General features: G+C 38.5%; 1 protein-coding gene across 6 annotated transcripts in view; it reads right to left on the reverse strand.

Annotated features, from left to right (window-relative positions):
- trappc8 (trafficking protein particle complex subunit 8) overlaps positions 1 to 13977 on the reverse strand; it is a 70158-nt gene that overhangs the window by 37844 nt on the left and 18337 nt on the right. For all 6 annotated transcript variants that reach the window (XM_088644270.1, XM_088644269.1, XM_088644268.1 and 3 more), the window contains 6 exons: positions 13509 to 13659; positions 12752 to 12852; positions 12153 to 12258; positions 11413 to 11544; positions 8399 to 8623; positions 6973 to 7081 (listed from right to left, as the gene is read on the reverse strand). In XM_088644270.1, coding sequence (XP_088500396.1) covers positions 6973 to 7081; positions 8399 to 8623; positions 11413 to 11544; positions 12153 to 12258; positions 12752 to 12852; positions 13509 to 13659 — 824 coding nt within the window. The remainder of the gene's footprint in view (positions 1 to 6972; positions 7082 to 8398; positions 8624 to 11412; positions 11545 to 12152; positions 12259 to 12751; positions 12853 to 13508; positions 13660 to 13977) is intronic.

The raw sequence follows: 13977 nt of genomic DNA on the forward strand, positions 1-13977 counted from the left end.
AAAAATTATGATGCAAGACCTACTTTTTCCATGTTGAGTATCTCCTAGTACCTGATTCATACTTTAATTATATAAATACTGTCCTTTTATATACAGTTGGTGATCATGGATTTTCAGAAGGCTTTTGATCAAGTTCTTCATAAAATATTAATTCTCAAATGACAAGCAGTAGGAATTCAGAGAGCTCCGAGAGCTCTGGTAATATTGCGAATTGGTTAACAAACAGAACAGACAAGGGATGAACGCTCAAATTATGGTGACATTATTAGTGAAGCACCACAGGAATCTGTACAAGCAGGATTGCTCCTCCATGTCACATCACTAGTTTACACTTTGGCATTGTTTGCAAACAAGTCAGAACATAGCAAATTAGGAGGACTGGTAAACACAGTAGAAGCAACACACGGAAATCAAAAAGAATTTGATCAATTTAAAGACAAGACAAACACCTGACAGATGATGCTTAATGTAGACAAGTGCGGGGTTTTGCATAGGTCATCTATTGCTGACAAATCATTCCCCCCACACTGTACCTTCAATACAATGTGGGGAATGAAAATAGGCAAACTGTTAGCATTTTTTACTGCATAGTTAAAATGTAGAATTTTAAACAAGGGCTGTGATGCTACAATTGTACAACACACTAATAGAACTCATTTAGAATATTGTGTACAATACTGGTCACCATGTCCTAGAGAATACACTCTTGCTCTGGAATCAGTCCAGAGGAGAGCAACCAGATCCATTCCTGGGCTGAAGGGAAGGTCCTACACTAACAGGACTAATCGCTTTAGTCTTGAACAGAGAAGACCAAGAGGGGAGCAGATACAAATAGTCGAAATCCTCAAAGCCACTGACAAAGTCAGCCCAGTGCACTTTCCCATACATCTTCAGTCTTCTTCAGAATCCACAGTGGAACAGGAATCAGAGGACACAGGTGCAAACTATGTGGAAGTGCATTTAAAACTAAGAACAGGAGGCACTTTTTTTACACGAAGGGTTATGGCAGCGGTGAACAAAGTGCCCAGACATGATGTTGAAGGAAACAGATAGATGTGATCCTTCAATTACTTAGATAAGATCACTTTATTAGCCATATACAATTTCTTGCATTAGGAATTCATCTTTTCACATACCCCAACTTGCTCTCCAGGAGACACACAGACAGGGAGAGAAGCTTGGGATCAGAGCGCAGGGTCAGCTATTGTACAGCGCCCCTGGAGCAGTTGGGGCTAAGGGCCTGGCTCAGGGGCCCAACGGAGTAGGATTCCTCTGCTTAAATGGGCTGAACCGCTTATATGGAATGGGTCTTACGTTTTTATGGTAAATAATAATAGAAAATGTGTGTTTCACAATACATGAAATAAATCTCTGTTCGTCTTTTAAGTTTTGCTGCAATGTTTCTTACCCCGGTATTTCACTTGTGTGTGCTACGAAACGATACACTAGCCTTGAGATAAAACGGGTCATGCAATGAATAGAGTTGACTTTCTGTGGGATTGAAAAAGCAATCACCTTTTAATAGTTTCTTCCTTTCAAAGCTCAAAGCTAATACAACCTGATAAGGTAAATGTGGGAGGAATAAATTGGTACCTAACAGCTATGGTATGTGCATGAAATAACTTCAAAATGACTGCATTATACCGACAACATTTAATTTCTGCATAATTCCAGTAGCTCAGTACAAACCCAACTAAAAAAAACTCTAAAAGACCACCAGAAAACAGACTGGCAAACTTTTTTTACAGTACTTGAAAGAATACCCTCAAGACCAAAATTAATCAATTCATCCTATAAAACAATAGACATTAGAATTTCTTAGATTTCAATTTATAATTACTAATACAGACTGCACAAAACGTGCATAGAAGATATTTTCCAACATTGATTTTTGTCTGAGTTTAACAAGAAAAGACCATGTTAATGCAATCCAAATAATTTTAAGGCTGCTAATTTGTTCACCCTTTTAGACTGAAATTACCATAAGAACAGCTATAAATGAATTGATAATGTAAATAACCTGTCTTTTTTAATACTGCATTTCTATTACAAATTAATTTGCACATTTAGTCCAAACTAGAATAAAAACTAGTTTGGACCTAGCAGGTATGTTGTCCATAAACACATTTCCATGTGAGATTCTCAGCAATGAAAGCATGAAGCCAGCACATCTGAGGCGGCACCTTACCACGAAACATGCGCTCTTGAAGGATAAGCCTGCTGATTTTTTTCAAAGGAAACTTAAAGATCTGAAGCAGCGCAAGTCCACCATAAGGAACAGTGTCACTCCAGTTTCCAAAGCCCAAGAAGCATCTTACCATGCAAGGTTGCCGATTGCAGAGAGAGCGCGTTAAGATGAGCAGATGCTTTTCACCGCAATTAGATGAATCTGTAGGTGTCGTTGATTTGGCCAATTTGCTCGTTTACGTTAGATATAAGTTTGAGGGCATGTCGCATGAGGACTTTCTGTTCTGCAAGCTGCTACCAACAAGAACTACAGGAGAGCACATATTTCAGCTTCCGAATGAATGTATCAAGGAGCGTGGCATTGGCTGGAAAAAACGCATCGGAGTTTGTACAGACGGTGCTAGAGCGATGACAGGCAGACACAGCGGTGTAGTTGCACGAATTAGAGAGGTTGCTCCAGATATGAAGTGGACACACTGCAGCAGCTACCGCGAGGCCTTGGCAGCCAAGAAAATGCCTGAGGGTTTAAAATGTGTTAGACTCGGCTGTCAAAGTTGTGAATTCTATCAAGGCTCGCCCAATGAATTCACGTCCGTTCAGTGTGCTTTGTAATGAAATGGGTAACGAACATGTGCAGCTTTTGCTACATGCTGAAGTGAGATGGTTATCAATTGGGGAAAGTGCTCACGAGGCTCTTTGAACTACACTCTGAGGTACAGATGTTTTTGCATGACCAGCAATCTCCCTTGGCAAGTCTATTTGACGATCCAGTGTGACTGGTAAAACTAGCCTACCTGGCTGATATAGTCACGTTTGAATGAGCTGAATATGGGACTGCAAGGGCTCGTAACAATTTTTGATGTGTCTGACAAAATCACTGCTATGAAGAAAAAGCTTTTTTGTTAATAAAATCAATGCAAGTGATGTCTCTGCTTTCCCAACTTTGGAGAACTATCTGCATATGGTGTGGCACTTGATGCTGCTGCTCATGATGTGATTGCAGTGCACCTCTTGTCATTGGAAGAACAGTTCTCCGAGTACTTTGCAGTTGAGGCCACACCAGGGTGGATCAGGAACCCCTTTACTGTTGATGTCGTAGGAATTCCCAAGGATCTGAGAAGTTGCTCGAGTTATCATCTGATGTGAATTTGATGTCAGAATTGAAACAACAGTCACTGTTGGATTTCTGAATACCCAGCTCTTTCATTAAAGGCTGTGCGGTTTTTGATGCCTTTTACTACTTCCTACCTTTGTGAAAAAGGCTTCTCTACTCCCACTGCAATCAAGACAAAGTACCGCAACAAGATGGATGCTGGGCCAGATCTGCGTTTGAAGCTCACTGCCCTTGTTCCTGACATTGTAAGGCTTCACTCGACTAAACAGTCTCACCCCTCTCACTGAAATTGTAAATGCTCAGTGCAATTGTTATTATATATGTGTGTGCGTTCATGTTGGTCACTCATGATTTTCTGTGCTTCCTATGAGAAGATGATTTGTAGGTGGTACTTGGATGCTTTGGTTTGATCAGGGGTGGTACTTGGTCCAAACAGTTTGAGAACCACTGGTTTAAGCTATACACTAGTCACAAAATACATCAAGTTGAGCAGTCTCAAAGTCCTCAAATTGAACTATATCTGCAGTCTGATTTTTTTTATATAAACCAAACCTCTTAACAGCAGTACTTTGGCACATACCATCTATTTCGTTTACATGAACTTTTCATGCGACCTCTTGGCTTAAGAGACTGGTGCATATGTTACTGAAAGCATTAGTGGTTTGGCTTTGGAAGACTTCTGGTGAACAAAACCACATTTTCAAAAAGCTCTGAACAGCCATTTTGCAACGAAAAAATCTTGATTAATGAGAGAAACTCATTATATGGTATACAGTATGTGGCATGATTCATTTTTGGAAACAAAATGCATTTTCTATGAGACCTTATTTAGTCAATATGTTTAAAGTCTTCCGCTATCTGAAATTGCTCTGTGCTCAAATTTATAATAAAATGTAATAATAAATTTACCATTTTCCATTAAAAGAGAGTAGTTTTTAATTAAATGATGTTAATTCATCCTTCTTTTCTTTATCAAGAATTTATTCATGGAAGGGCTTCCAGTGGCATGTGTACAATTATGCGTTCAATTTAACCCTGCTCCAAGGATGTTAGATATCCAAGGTTTACTGTTAACCATATCTCCATTCAATAAACTGCATTTTTGTACAGTGCCATTCTGGCAACAAAAAGGAAAACAGGCTTTATAATTTAAGTAAAATAATGCAATGCCTATTAATCAAGCACAGCTTTGAATTCTTCATATGATGCATTCCAGCTGCTTTTGCAGAAGCAAAATACTTTTCTCTTTTCTCCTTACCTTTAGAAAGAAAACATTTGAAATCTGTTTCTCTAAAGAAAGGTGTGCGACACGGTGGCACCACTGTGGTTAGCATTGCTGCCTTGCAGTGCTGGGATCTGGATTCAATGCCTGGGGCGCTTCTTGTGTGGAGTTCGTATGTACTCCTCGTGTTCGCATGGGTTTCCTCCCAGAGTCCAAAGACATGCTGGTAGGTTAACTGGCTTCTGGCCCCGGTGTTGAGTGTTTGCACGTTTGAGCCTGTGGGCCCTGTGATGGACCGATGTCCCCTCCAGGGTTTACCCTGGAGCGCGAGTCGCTTGCCGGGACAGGCTCCCCCGCAGTCCTGAATTAGATGAAGCTGTCAGAACTCGATGGATGGATGGATGGACGCATGTTCGAGAGCTGTACAAAGACTTGTGACTAGCAGATTTTATCGTTCGCGTTTTTCTTTATTTAATGCACTGTGGCAGCTAGCAGCTTAAAAGAATTTTAAATATTATTTTAAACTATATGCCACTTGGGGAGCTACATGCTCAAATCATTAAATGCTAGATAGCATTCCCAGCAGGTCTCTTCGTAACAGTCTCTCCAAGGTCAGATTCATGCAGTTTTTCATGTGCAGCAGCAATTTCTTTGGGCGTGTTTAAGCTTCAATCAATACAAGGCAATCAATACAATTGCTTCGATGTAACAGCAGAATGTAAACCGCAGGTATTAATCGATGATGGAAAGAGATAAGCTTGTGGCCAATGAAAAAGGCAGATTCATTCCTCACTACTTCTTTGACGCACTTGTAGCGGCAATTCTTATTAATAATACAGGAATTAAGTTTGCTGTCCCCCTGCCAGTCTCTCTCCCTCATCTCAGTGGTGCTAGAAACAGAGAGGCCATTCCATGTGGTTCAGATTGAAGGTGTTTTTCTGTCTGATAAGAGTTTTCTGATAAGGAACAACTCCCAGGGCTGAGATTCTCCAGCTACCCAAATGAATGGTCATCTCTGGCGCCTTTCTGTCTGGGAGATTCCAAGGGAGAGTCTCATCCTAAGATGTTTACAACCCTAAGGTCAGAGAGCGCTGTTACTCATCCTCCACCTTGATCAGCCAATCAGAACTGGTAGGGCAGGGTAACCCCACTTGGGTCTCAAATGCCTGCAAAACATTCCACCAATGAACGACCGTAGTTCCTCCAGATAAAAGAGGCAGCACAGGGCCCAGAAGATGCCCCTCTAGGACATACTCAGACTTAGCTCGGACAATCATGTGATGGCCAATGTGGCTGAGTGCCAGGACTTTATTTTGTAACCAAAGGATCCACCCAAAGTTAGCCCTGCAGCAAGTCTCGTGAACCACCGGTGCCCCACCGCGAACGCTCGCCTGATCAACGAGTGAACTATGGTCGGAACTGCGGACAGCTGAATCTCAGTATTCAGGACTAGCGCTACATTGGGAACGAACCGGTCTTCTTCCTGTCTAAAGAGTGTGACTTGCTCGGACCTGCAGTCAATTTTCATGAGCACAAACTCTGCTAGTTCTAATTAGCAGGACTAACTAGCCAGGTCCTCAGAGAGGACAGTTTAATTTTTCATTGACAAAGGAAGAGAAAAACTGAGATACTGCTATTCATAGGAAACAAATCCACACATGCTATTTAACCTATCCTTATTAAAAAGAACACCAGTGGAAATGTAGAAAATCTGAAAAAAATTGTTTAAACCAATGCACTCAAATATATAGTTCTACACGTAGGTGATTAGGGTCTTGGTTAAAACTATACAACTACACTTTTCCCACTGTGAAGAAGACTGTAGAATTAAACTGCATAAAAACTGATTAAACACTAAACCAAATTACTAAAACCCAAATGAACTGGATGGGTTAAATGGCTCTAATGTACCTCTTATATCTATTTTTGTGGTAACTTAAATTTTGACAGCAGATATCAAGGTTGACTGTTACCGTGCATAGTTATTTAACATTATTGATAGGAAAATAATCGATGGTATACCAGAGGCAATAGTTTACATAGCCTACTTAGTTTCACCTGACTAGAACTAAAGTTGTGCAGATGGAAAAATATATATTTCACATAAAAAAAAGCTGCCGGACAAGACAGAGCAGTTTTCTGAGTGGTGCTGAACACAGAAGTGCTCACAAAGACTCTAAACTTAAACCCATCACTATGGAATAGGCTATATATGGAGTATATTGGTATATAATACTGAATGGATGAATGGACGCTTTATTAAATTTAAAGCAAAGAGACAAATAATATGTATTCAACTTTCAAGTACGCAACCATCTAAAGTGTGACTCAAATATTTTACCCAGAACAAATAACTTAATGTGGAAGAGATTTAAATATAAAGCATCCAAAGATGTCTCAACCTCCAGTTCCAGTTGTTTCTCAGGCGTGTTGAAAGAGAGCGACTCACCCTCTGCCAGTCTCCGGTCGTGCCCGAAGAAGACCCTCGTGGCTGAGCTCTGAATGCAAGGCAACGGCAGCTGTGGCAGTGCGCCCTCTGGGGACAGCTGGCTCACACTCTGCACCCCAGAAACATGAAGCAGTCAGTGCAACCAGCGACAGCCTAGACACGCACGGGTTTACTGCTGCGCAGCTGCTTTAGTTAACTTACGGAATTTAGGATACGTTTTTGTTCTCAAAATGAAAAAAAAAATACAATTTGACCGTTCTTGCACATAACGTTATAAGAAGGAAAGATTCACTATACAGCCAATAAAATGTGTGGTTTATTGTGAATTTGATTTTCTTTTTAATTCAAAGAAAATCTGATCTGCATCTTTTCAATATAATTACAAAACCATAAGATGAAATATAAAAATTCTGTCTTCCACTTCATTTCCCCTTTCACGCATCGTTTAAAAGTGTAGGCTCTCCTGTACACTTTTACACTCTGCTAAACTTTGTATCTTTTCAGAATTGTTCTTAATGGCAAACCTAAGACACTAATAAACAGTAAACTACAGAGAATGACAGACTGCTGTTTCTTTACTTCTTCTTTTCCTTTAATTTTTCTTAACTGAAATATATATATATATTACACAAAACTAGAGTCCCAGAAAAGCTTAATTAAAAATCTGTCTGGCAGGAAACACTCTATAATGACTATTTAAATACACAAAAGGTCTTACACAATACCAAAAATCGAAAACCTGCAATGACATTTTTATACTTTCACTGTAATATAAAAAACTAACACTGCCTAAGTACACCTCCATTAACTATCCGCTTGTGACAATAATAGACAGTTGTGATTTGCTTCATGTTGCTTTGCTTCGATACTCTTATCATCTTAGATAATTGGCTTCTAGGATGCCAATTATCTAAATCAATACATTACATAGAAGAAAAAAAATATTTTCTCTAGAGAAGCAAACGTGGCATATTACTTTGTAAAAGGTAGAGTCTATTTAACGTCGTAACAAGGTTGCAGTAAATTGACTGGACCTTTCAAGTGTGCAAACAAGGATGTAAAATGACAGTTTGGAGATCTGAATGTTCCCATTACAAAAATAATGTTTTTTTCATATTACAGTTGATGATGGGTGTTTGATTTAGGAACCACTTTGCCTCAAACAATCAGATACAAATGTTTGTATCAAAATATAAACAATTCATACAGAACATTACAAAAATGTAAACGTTCAAATTTCAGTTTTGCATTTTGCAAAACAGCTAGTGACATATTATATGCATTTGTTTTATAGCAAAAAGATATCAACAGTTCCTTAACCTGCAAAAATAAGAGCATAACCACATTAATGCAAAATGAACACAATCAAGAGAGGCCTTATCAATTTTAAGCCATATTCCCAGCCAGTCGCCTTCAGTTTACCCACCTTGTAAACATAAAGATATTCCCTCAGGAATGCTCCCTGCTGAGATGCGGTTTGCTTGCTCTCATTGATCAATATATGCCTGAAGGCTGAAACAGCATTTTCCAATTGCCTCAATGTGTAGGACTGTCGTCCAATGGTGAAATTAATATGGTCTTCAGCAAGGGACCAGCCTTTTCCCTTGTACACCTGCATTGCTTGACAGTAACACCTTAGGGCATGCCTCTTCTGCAAAAACAGGAGAATGAAAGCCATAATTTATTAAGAATACTTTCCATAAACCATTTCCACATTCAGCTGTTCCAACATCAAAAGGCTAAAATTTACATAATCAGTAAAACTTAAATTGTTAGCATGTTTCTCGATAGTACTTACAAGCCTTTTAAATTTGGAGGTATTCAAAAGTAATAGAAAAATTAACACTTACTGAAAATGCCACAACGTTCCCCATAGGAATTATGAAACTAATAATAAAAAAATCTCTTACTTATGGGATACACTTTTAAACTAAACAATCAGATGCATTTTAATTCAGAAAGAGTTATGACTTCAGGATGGATATGCTTTAAAAGCCTATCTGTGTGACAGTTTGAAAGTTGATTACAGTATTTTTTTTCCAGTGAAGTTGAAATTACTGGAAGGCTTAGTGAGAAGCTAAAATAAATATATATATACACACAAAGAAAGTCTATTAGATTGCACTAAAAATTTAAAGCTCTGGCAAACTAACATTAATAGTACTGAAGGTGAACTGTGTTCATAAAGATGAAGACAGATTAATTAATATTAACAAACTGAATTCAAATGACACTTTTCAAACTAAAGGATATCAGAGTACTATACATGTGCTGGGAAGAAAAAAAATAATTTACCAGTTGAGAAGACCTTTAGGTTGGCCAGACACTGCAAGGCCAGTGTGTAACTGAGCCAGGATATTGGAATTAACTCTACTGAGTGCCATGAGATCTTTAATGATCCAGAGATAAGGACCTCATTTTAATGTCTCTTTTCAAGGACAGGCCCTTCTAGAAATAATGATAAATTTTGTGTCCAGAGGGAAGAGTGTCACCTGGTGATTGACTTTCTAAGGCTGCTTTAAAGACCTTTTGTTCTAGAGCCCAGTTTGTTCTCCATTTTATTGAAGCTTTAAGCTAACATACCACAAGACAATGTATGCATGGAGAAGAATAGGGGAAACAATATTTTTCACGCAAACAACAGGAGTTTATTTTCTGTCACAATGTGAAACAAAACCAAGAGCCTTTAAGGGTTTCCACCTACTGCTCACTATTTTCTTCTCATTAAAAATGTGTAGCACACAGCTTCAGGGTACAAAAAACTAACTACACACGCCTCTCAGATCTCTTTCAATTCCCTTTCATAACCTACTGATTTTCTGATTTCTCTCTCCAGATACCCCCACCTAGACATACTTCCCATCGCCTCAGTCCTTCATCTCAAATATCTTCCCTGGCAGGATTCTCCTCATCTAGGTCTCGAAAGTAGTTTACTACAACTTTCCCCTACATCAGTGATATACTGTACCTTCAGCATAAAAGAGAATTTGCTAGCAAGGTGAATCTAAACTTTGCCCAGTCAATTCAGAAGCAGCTTTCACTGGTCTGAAATAGGCTTCCCAAAAACCACAACTCTTTGTAAAGAGTTTCCTGTTCCTAAACAAATTCCATTTTATTTTCCATTTGTGACCTCGTGTCCTCATTTATTTTTTATTTCTAGGGGAAAAATAGAGATCAAAGTGAAAGTGTTGCCCTTCAATGGAATGTGGAAACTAATTTTACAGTGATGCTCTAATTGTGGTTGCTATTTCAAATTTATATTTGTTTTATGTTGCAGTCCAATTCCATTTCAATTTTTGTAAGATATCAATAATGGCATTTGCTTTAAAACACTATCACTTTAAGTGTCCTATAATGTATATAATGTCCTATAATTTTTACTTCACTTTTACTTTCATACCGATTACTACCACTGAGGAATACACAAGAATAGGTCACAACAGGGAACAGCAAGTATACAATACTAAGAAAGAAAAATTACATTACCGAAAACTGCTATTTGCATAAGTGCTAGCAATCATAAAGACAAATGATCATGTGCCTCCTTACAAAAAAAATGCAAAGAAGAATAAAATGTGCAATGCCTGTGTACTGACCATAGTTTTGCGTTTACGTAAACAAAATCACTATTTCAAAAGTTTAAGACATTAAATTAAACATTCGTAACATAAAAGATTTTCACAATAACATGAGCTGCAAATTGGTTAACATGACAGTTTCAATCTGTAAGTAAAATGCCAGGTTAATTATATATTCCACCTCAGTGTGGTTTAAAATTAAACTTTCATGCCACCTAATAGAACACTCCTTTGATGGTATGAAATTGATTTAATTTGCAATCAATTTTTGCAAAGCACATGAATTTAGTCTTTTTCTATAAATTAGTGACACCTACAGTATGTCTGATCAAACGTGACTGTTTCCAGTCATTCAGAAGGACTGTGTCTGTATATTGTAAGAGAAGAAAATTAACAGAATTTCATCTTATCCACATTGAGCCTACATAGTTGGGCAAACGGCAGTACCGCAAAAGAAATAAGCTGTCCTATACAGCATCAGTCCACCTTTAACATAAAGGAATGCTGATGCTCAAAATAAGAATCAAAAACTTGCTTAAAATATGAGTGTTATTCCAGTCCAGTGTTGACTACTGGACTGAAAATCATGGTGGGATTTGAGCTGTAAAAACAAAACCACAGGGTATTTAAGCCTAGCAAGATACAGAAGGTACCAATGCCTTCTTTGTTTGCAGCCCATCCTATTGTTTCTGGAGTACAGAAAACTGATCAGTCTACAATACCCTGCCCTTACATTTTTAAGACAAATATCTCATTACATTAATTGTGCAGAAAATTATACTAAACTACGAAGTTGGATTTGATTGAATGTGAAGACAGGTGTCAGAATTGTATCTGAAGTACAAGAAAAAAAAAAACCTACCTGGCCAGCTTTACTAAATCTATGCCCTGCCAGGATCATGTGAAAGGCAAACTTCCGCACCATCGGGCTCCTCATGTTAATGAAGCAATGTGCTGCCTGCTCCAGCAAGAGGGCACTCCGCAGGTCCGAGTCCTAGAACACAACACAGAAGGGGATTAGTAAAACTGCCGGAGAGAAGCAAAAGTCTCCAGACAGAAATTACGTTTCCACTCTATGGTTAAGTATGCCTCCCATTAGCGAGTCTGAATGTTATCATGAAATTCTCTTTTGCACCATATAATAGAAATAAAGCACAAACAATGTACTTGTGTCTAAGTGTGGAAGGGCACTGACTTTCACCCCACGTTTCAAAAAGTTTTGTTTTGTTTTTTATTTAAAAAACTGAGCTACCGATACCACTCTGAACTCAAGACTGCTCCAGTGACGTCTCCTCTTCAGCACTCACAGTGTGTGTTGTGTAGTTTGGGGGCTGGAAGACGCCTCAAAGAGATGGTAATTAACCCTGATTGACCACAAGCTGCACCACAATCACACAGGAGCACAAAACAAGCATATAATGATACAGTGCTTAATACAAAAAATATTTTATATTGTAAAAACCAAAATGTTTACTTTGGAAAAACCCATTAGTTTAATAGTTTGAAGCAAAAGCCATAAAGACAGGATCCTACATACAATCTAAGCATTCAATGTTCATTCTAAATTCCAAAATGGAGACGTGCATGACTAACACCTCTCACCTCACTGGTCATTCTGATTAAGAGTGTTGCAGCTTCTGAGTACTTGGCCTGGCTTTTCAGAACCTCTGCACTGAGCAAAGCACACCTCTCCGCTAGCACCATATTTCTGCGCGAAAGAGAGGAAATTAAACTGTTCAGAAAAACACAAGTGCATAGCAGAAGAGAGACATGCAAAAAAATGTTAATGTTGCCAAATGTCCCAACAACAAACTTGTAGCGAGACAACTAGAGAAACCTAAACCTGCTATGGTGGTGTCATAGCCAGGTTGTTTTATGGCCAAGGGAACAGCTCCTCGGTGAATGGGATATCTGCACTATCATGAACATACTGCAGACAAACACACCTTGTTAGCTGTATACAAGGGGTGTTGCGTTGCTTGAGCACACTAGATTCTTTGCATGTCCACATACCTAACAAGCTGCTGTTTTTGCTATCCATTAAGTTCCCGTTTCTACCTTCTTCTTGAATAGTCTGGCATAAGTGCCTGACAGCTGTATCCCACCTAGCTATGCATAGATGTAATTTGACAATCATTCTGCGGCTGTTTTATATTATTACATATATATATTATATGCATAATATTGCTTATACAACATACTTGCACACATCCCTGTATGTCTGAATAGCTGTATCCATATAGTGAGCTGGGTAGGGTCTAGGAGCCCCAGGCTGTAGAAAAGCAGAAATGGCTGCCATTTCCTGTAAGAAAAGTTAGGCATTTAAATGTTCAAGAGCAGATCATGATTTAAGTCAAGTAACTCATCTCTTTGGAAAGAATGTACCAAGAGTTTAATAAATATGGTGAATCAGACAGTCAAACTACATTGTTAATATGGGTACCTAATACAAATATATTCTATTTAATTCCTTCTGTATCTGACAAATCCAAATGTTGTTAGCTTACAGACCTTTTGTAATTTAAGAGAAAGCTCAGGGAACAAGCATGACTTTTTCAGAATGTTTCTGTCTACTTGTCCCAACTACACTCCATGTTACAATTAAGGGACAGGTAACTTCCGGTCATTGTATTTCTTCCACATTAGAAAGTCAATATTCCATGTCGCTTCTTTAAACACGCAGTCATATCTACTCTAAATCAAATACAGCAGAGTTTCATGACATTTGTGTTTTACAAGATCACTGTTAATTAATAAAAGATGACACATGTTAATTCAAAAAAAGTGTACTTCAAAAGTATATCACAGGGATGCAAATCCATGCAGTCAAAAACCTTTAAGCAGACCTGGCAAAGTTACTGAGCTCCAAACAATATTGAAATGTACAACTTATAAATGTACTGGAAAAAATGAATGAACTGTTATCTATGTGTGCTGTCTGGAAGCAACCATACTAACCAGGGCTCCAGCAGCATAAAGCATGGCTTGATCATTCAGGAAGTCTTTCTTGGCAGTGTGGTAGCAGCTGTATGCTAAATCATAATGCTGGACTAAGAAGCACAGGTCCGCCATCTTCCTTATTTGCAGTTCAGGAGCTTCTGGAGGGTACCTACAACGAGAGATAGATCTGCATGGCACGGTTTGTAGTTTAAGGTCTGCAAATGCAAAAAACAGGGCATCTCTGCTAAACTGTAATGACTAAACACTTTCAACAAATGAATACAACCACTCCCCGGGTTAAACATCACTCAACCTAATTAAAAAACACCCCACAGATTCCATAACAAAATCTGAGCCACTGAAAGTTCATGCTGGATGAAGAGCCAGCAGGGCGGAGTAAGAGCAAAGTGGGGATGGATTTCCATTCAGTCTCACTTTGGCAACATCATGAATGACCCATATACCAGTCATAGATTCAATTTTGCAT

This window comes from Lepisosteus platostomus, chromosome 8 (assembly GCF_059453375.1).
Source record: "Lepisosteus platostomus isolate fLepPlt1 chromosome 8, fLepPlt1.hap1, whole genome shotgun sequence".
NCBI classification, from domain to species: domain Eukaryota; kingdom Metazoa; phylum Chordata; class Actinopteri; order Semionotiformes; family Lepisosteidae; genus Lepisosteus; species Lepisosteus platostomus.